Genomic DNA, 6000 nt, shown 5'->3' on the forward strand with positions numbered 1-6000 from the left:
TTTTGAAATATTTTATTTATAAAGTTACGTAAAATTACCTAATTTGTTTGATTAGCCAGCTATTGACGGTTTTAATTAAAAAAAAAAAAAAGCAGTTGCCGAGGAGTTGATTCCAACTGACAGCAACCGTATGTATGTCAGAGTAGAACTGCACTTTATAGGGTTTACGGTGGCTGATTTTTTTGGAAGCAGATTGTCAGGCCTTTCACTGGAGGTGCCTCTGGGTGGGCTGGAACCACCAACCTTTTGATTAACAGCCAAGTGTGTCAACCATTTGTACCACCCAGGGATTTTGACAGTTACATATTGTAGATTAACTGGATGCTAAAATTAAAGAAAAATTATACAATGCCCTTTTTTTTTTTCCTGTATAGTAAATTTTAAGAACTTAAAGGATCTTTTTGTAAAACTAAAGAATTACAAAATACGTACATGACCCTATAGGACAAAGCAGAGCTGCCCCATAGGGTTTCCAAGGCTGTAACTCTTTATGGAAGCAGACTGCCACATTTTTCTCCAGCAGAGTGGCTGGTGGGTTTGAACCACCAACCTTTCAGTTAACAGCCTAGCTTTAGCACTTGAACCACTGTACCACCAGGGCTCCTTACCATCATGTATGATTTTTTCTTAAAATTAGTTAAATAACTACACTGACTTTTTTCTTACTATTGTGTGTGTGTGTGTGTGTGTGTGTGTGTTCTAATGAGACAAACCAGTGTAACAAGTACAGGTAATATACATATGCCAGAATGGGTATTAGAAAGTCAAAAGTTATATCCACTCAAGGGTCTCCTGGCATTCTCTTTGGAGAAAAGCCATAAGTACAATACCCTGTTGCCATACAATAGATTCCAACTCATAGCAACCCTATAGGACAGAGTAGAACTGCCCCATAGGGTTTCCAAGGCTGTAGATCTTTACAGAAGCGGATTGCCACATCTTTCTTCCATGAAACGGCTGGTGGATTTAAACCACTGACCTTTCAGTTAGCAGTCAAGCACTTAACCACTGCCCCACCAAGGTTGTAAGTACAATATTTATATGTTATTATGTTGTATACAGGTGTCTGTTATAAAACTGTACATTATAAAGCTTTCCATGATGTATAGGAAATATAATAATACAGTAAAATAATTACTTTGAGATATACTTACAGAATATAATAGAACTATTGTTATTGTTTTTATAATATTTGGATTTTTACAGTGACACATAAAAGTGAAATTTTGTCCTCATCAGAGAAATAAAACTCTCTGCCCCATTGACTGTTGGATGTTGGAAAGAGAAGCCTAGGCTGGAGATGCTGTTCTTCAGCCCTTAGCATACAGGCATAAAGTTTTGCACATGGGTTGGCATATACAAAGAAAGTGTATAGATTAAAAATACAGGAGGGCAAGGAAAAAAATAAAAGATATAAGAAGACTAAAGATGGGACTCAACGTGGCACTAACCTGCAGCTTTTACTTTTTAACAAGGCCTTCCTAACAACCGAAATTTTCCATCCTTTTACCTGAGAGTTCCCTCCCCTCCCCTTGCAATATATAAAAGCCTCAAAACTTTGACTTGAGCAAGGATAAAATACAGAAAAACACAGAATCCATCTCAGTCACAAGTTTTACACTTCACCTTATAATAGCAAACATCACAAAACATCAGGGAAAGTTATCCTCTTTTACCCATTCTTAAGGTTTTAATATGGTAGGACTATCAAGTAATAAGATTTTAATACAAGTACAACTAAAAAAGAGTGATCTTTTAAAGAGCCTTCTAATCACTTGATTCTGCCATTGCCTCAACATTTTCAAAATTCCTCTTTTAGTCTCTGTCAGACCATTAAGTCTGGTATTTTTACATGAATTTGAGGCCGGCTCTGTACTTTTCTCCCACTCCGTCCGGAACTCTCTGTTGTGTATCATTGGTGATAGCCAGGCACCATCTAGTTCTTCTGGTCTCAGGCTGGTGTCACACTGTGGGGATTGCAACTAATGTCACAAAACAATATATGTATAAGTTTTTGTATGAGAAATTAACATGAGCTGTAAACTTCACCTAAAGCACAATTAAAAAAAAAAAAAGAATTAAAATTTTTTTTTAAAAATATCCCCTTCTAAGAGAATTTTTGGAGCGTTTGGAGCCCTGGTCGCACAGTGATTAAGAGCTATGGCTGCTAATCCAAAGGTCAGCAGTTGGAATCCACCAGCCATTCCTTGGAAACCCTGTGGTGCAGTTCTACTCTGTCCTATAGGGTCATTCTGAGTCAGAATCAGCTCCATGGCAATGGGCTTGGTTTTGTTTGGTTTTTGGAGCATTGCAACCTACCTTACATAAACATGCCTTCATCCTGGTCCTGCGCCTCCCTCTTCCTTCACTGTGTTTTCATCCTCACCCTTGCCCATCTTCTCTCACTCCCTTTTGCACTTTGATTCAACAGAGTACCCACAGAGAAGATGTTTTCTGAGTACAGGGAGAGGGAGGCTGGGCACTGAAGTTGGAAACATGTTATAGAAGCACATCAAGAAGCAGACCACCCTGTATGGCCAGCCTAGGAAATACTGCTAATGGGGACATAAAAGCGATTAGCTCAGTAATATAAATACAAAAATTAGAGGACAAATGACTGAAAGTATCTAGGAGGCAAAAATAAATGAATATATATATATATATATATATAAAAAAATATCCACATATATATATATGACTTCTCTTGTATGTCTTCCATTTTTAATAAGGCTATAAAGGTATATCGTCAAATGAGGATACATGTTATTATAAAGTAGATTAAATAAATTTATATTCTAACTTTCATTTTTATTGGAAGCTCTTAACAAAGTTTTAACGCTCGTTTTAAAGCTAGATATCAAAGAAGAAATTGAAGATGAAGAAAAGACAATTGAAGATTATATCGATCTGAAGATGACTGACATTGATTCCAGTTCAGTTGAAACTATGTACTCTATTGCTAGTCAATGTCTGCATGAAAAGAAAAATAAGAGACCAGACATAAAGAAGGTATTAAATTTTTACACTCATTTGAAAAGTGAAGGGGGTGGGCTTAGTACTTTTTTCCTAGCTGTATATGGTTCAAACCAACTATTTAATGTGACTCCTTTTCCTTTTTCTTTTTTTTAAGGTTCAACAGCTGCTGCAAGAGATGACAACTTCATGATTTCTTAAAACTTTATTGGAATAGACTCTTGGCTTTTTACATACAGCTATACAAATCATTTTTTATAAATTAAATATTTTTGTAAACATTCTTCTTTTAACTAGGCAGCAGAGTATAGTGTAGTGATTTTCAAACCAAACCATGTACAACAGATAAAAGTACTTGCATTATCAACACTTAGCCCTATCCTCTTTAGTGTCATCCACAGTTCCTGCAGTAATTCCTGAGACATCTATTTGGAACTTTAGGGTTACACTGATCACAGTTTGGAAACTATGAGATTAGCAAAAAAAAACACTGGGATATAAAGTCAAAAGACCTTGGCCCAAAGCCCACCTCAACTACTAATTTGCTCTAGAGCTTTGGGCAATCTCAGCTCCTTTGAGCCTCAAGTTTTTGTTACCTGTAACACTGGATGAATTAATACCTTCTGTGCCTCTCTGACAGATAGTCATGAAAATCAAATGATGTAGAATATTACAAGCACTTTGTAAAATGTAAAGTGCTATGAAATGTAAAGATTATAAAGCCAAATATATAATTCTATTACAGTTGTATGTTTATGGGATCACGTTCACAGTTTGCTGTTTTAAGTACTCATTCACCACAAATCAAATATCCCCTGATGATACTCTCATGATATGCCCATGAGTAGATCATGTTATATGGCAAAGGTGATGGAATTTTGCAGATGTAATTAAGGTCCCTAGGCAGCTGACTTTGAATAATCAAAAGGGATATTTTCCTGGGTGGGCCTGACCTAATCAGGTGAGCCCTTACAAGAAGTCAGGTTCTCCTACTGGCCTTGAAGAAGTAAGTTACCATATTGTGAGAGGGCCACATTTGCTACGACCTGAGGATGGCCTCTAGGAGCTGAGAACTATCCCGAGCTATCAACAATAGAAAAAACAGGGACGTTATTGTACAGCTGCAAGGAACTGAATTCTGCCAATAACCTGAATAAGTTTAGAAGATCTTCAGATAATACTGCAGCCCTACCTTGACTTCAGCCTTATGAGACCTGAAAAAAGAATCTGTCTGACTTGCACCTGGCCTTCTGACATACAGAACTGTGAGATAATAAATGAGTGTTTGAAGCCACTAAATTTGTGATAATTTACTAGGCAACAATAGAAAACAAATACACTGTCATGGTGATACTGCTGTATGCTTCTGTATCCCCAGGCTCTGCCCACACTCAAGATGAAGATTATGTATACCAGGAGGTTGTGGGCTACCAATTCTCACCAAATTCCTCTTTTCTTCAGTTCCTAGTCTTTTATAGTTCATTTATTTGTTTTATCATGGAGCCTGGGAGGTCTCTGGTTGCTACTGATGAATTTTAAAATGCTTTTTAAGTATTTCTTCTAAGTTTAAAGTTCTCAGTTTGTGTATATAGTATTTGACAGTTCATTTTACAGCTTTGGATGAGGGGACGGAAGTAATTTGTATAAGCATGAAAACTGCTAGAAAAACTAATATGTAGAGAAGGATTACCTAGTGTCTAGAATTATTCATTCACTCAGTAACCTTTATGTCATTAGCTCTTTCAGTAATACACCCAGAACAAGAGCAGGTAAAGTGGGTTATAGCAGAAGGTGATCATCCTCTATGGTGTAATGTTTGTTGTTGTTGTTGTTAGGTGCTATAGTGTAATGTTTGTTGTTGTTGCTAACTGCCATCGAGTCAGTCCCTGACACTTGGCGACCCCATGCCCAGTACATGACCAGTTGCAGATCAGACCATTTTAATTCATAGGGTTTTCACTGGCTGGTTTTCGGAAGTAAATCGTCAGGCCTTTCCTCCTACTCTGTCTTAGCCTGGAAGCTCCACTGGAGGCTATTCAGGACCGTAACACACAAGCCTTCACTGACAGATGGGTGGTGGCTCCATGTATTAGAGGAGAATCAAAACCAGGTCTCCTTCATGGAAGGCAAGAGTTCTACCCCTGCACTACCCCTCCCCTCATAGCATAGCGTTTAGACCTTCCTAAATGCCTTCCTGGGCAACAAAGATAGCACATCTTTAAAATTATCTTTATAAATTATATAAATTAGCAGAAATAAATATTTTCTAGTTGAAAAAGGAAAGCAAATTCTAAACTAATTTTAACAGGAACCCACATAATTTGAGGCACAATATGGTTTATGACACTGGTAATAATTATATTATTTTTAAATGTAATAATAACTAGACTATTTCTTAAAAGCATATATATAAAATGGCACATAGGTAGCTCTGCTTATGGGTTGTGACCAGAGTATATTAAAAATTTTTTTTTAATTTTTATTGTGCTTTAAGTGAAAGTTTACAAATCAAGTCAGTGTCTGATAAAAAATTTATATACACCTTGCTGTGTAGTCCTAATTGCTCTCCCTGTAATGAGACAGCCCACTGCTTCCCTCCACTCTCTCTTTTCGTGTCCATTCTGCCAGCTTCTAACCTCCTCTGCCCTCTCATCTCCCCTCCAGATAGGAGATCCCAGCATAGTCTCAAGTGTTTACTTGATCCAAGAAGCTCATTCTTCACCAGCGTCTTTTTCTATCCCATTGTCCAGTCCAATCCCTGTCTGAAGAGTTGGCTTTGGGAATGGTTCCTGTCCTGGGCTAACAGGAGGTCTGGAGGCCATGACCACCGGGGTCCTTCTAGTCTCAGACCATTAAGTCTGATCTTTTTACGAGAATTTGGGGTCTGCATCCCACCGCTTCCCTGATCCCTCAGGGGTTCTCTGTTGTGTTCCCTGTCAGGGCAGTCATCGGTTGTATCCAGGCACTATCTAGTTCTTCTGGTCTCAGGCTGATGTAGTCTCTGGTATATGCAGCCCTTTCTGTCTT

General features: G+C 37.9%; 1 protein-coding gene across 3 annotated transcripts in view; it reads left to right on the forward strand.

Moving 5' to 3' along the window:
- IRAK4 (interleukin 1 receptor associated kinase 4) overlaps positions 1 to 5194 on the forward strand; it is a 28723-nt gene extending 23529 nt beyond the window's left edge. Inside the window, exons 11-12 of one of the 3 annotated variants that reach the window (XM_049882887.1) lie at positions 2851 to 3009; positions 3131 to 5193. In XM_049882887.1, coding sequence (XP_049738844.1) covers positions 2851 to 3009; positions 3131 to 3166 — 195 coding nt within the window. In that variant the 3' untranslated portion in view covers positions 3167 to 5193. Of the gene's footprint in view, positions 1 to 2850; positions 3010 to 3130 lie in introns of all 3 variants that reach the window. The other 2 variants (XM_049882886.1, XM_049882888.1) reach the window with 2 other exon arrangements.
- Positions 5195 to 6000: the final 806 nt, after the last annotated feature.

The sequence above is a fragment of the Elephas maximus genome, chromosome 4 (assembly GCF_024166365.1).
Source record: "Elephas maximus indicus isolate mEleMax1 chromosome 4, mEleMax1 primary haplotype, whole genome shotgun sequence".
NCBI lineage: Eukaryota > Metazoa > Chordata > Mammalia > Proboscidea > Elephantidae > Elephas > Elephas maximus.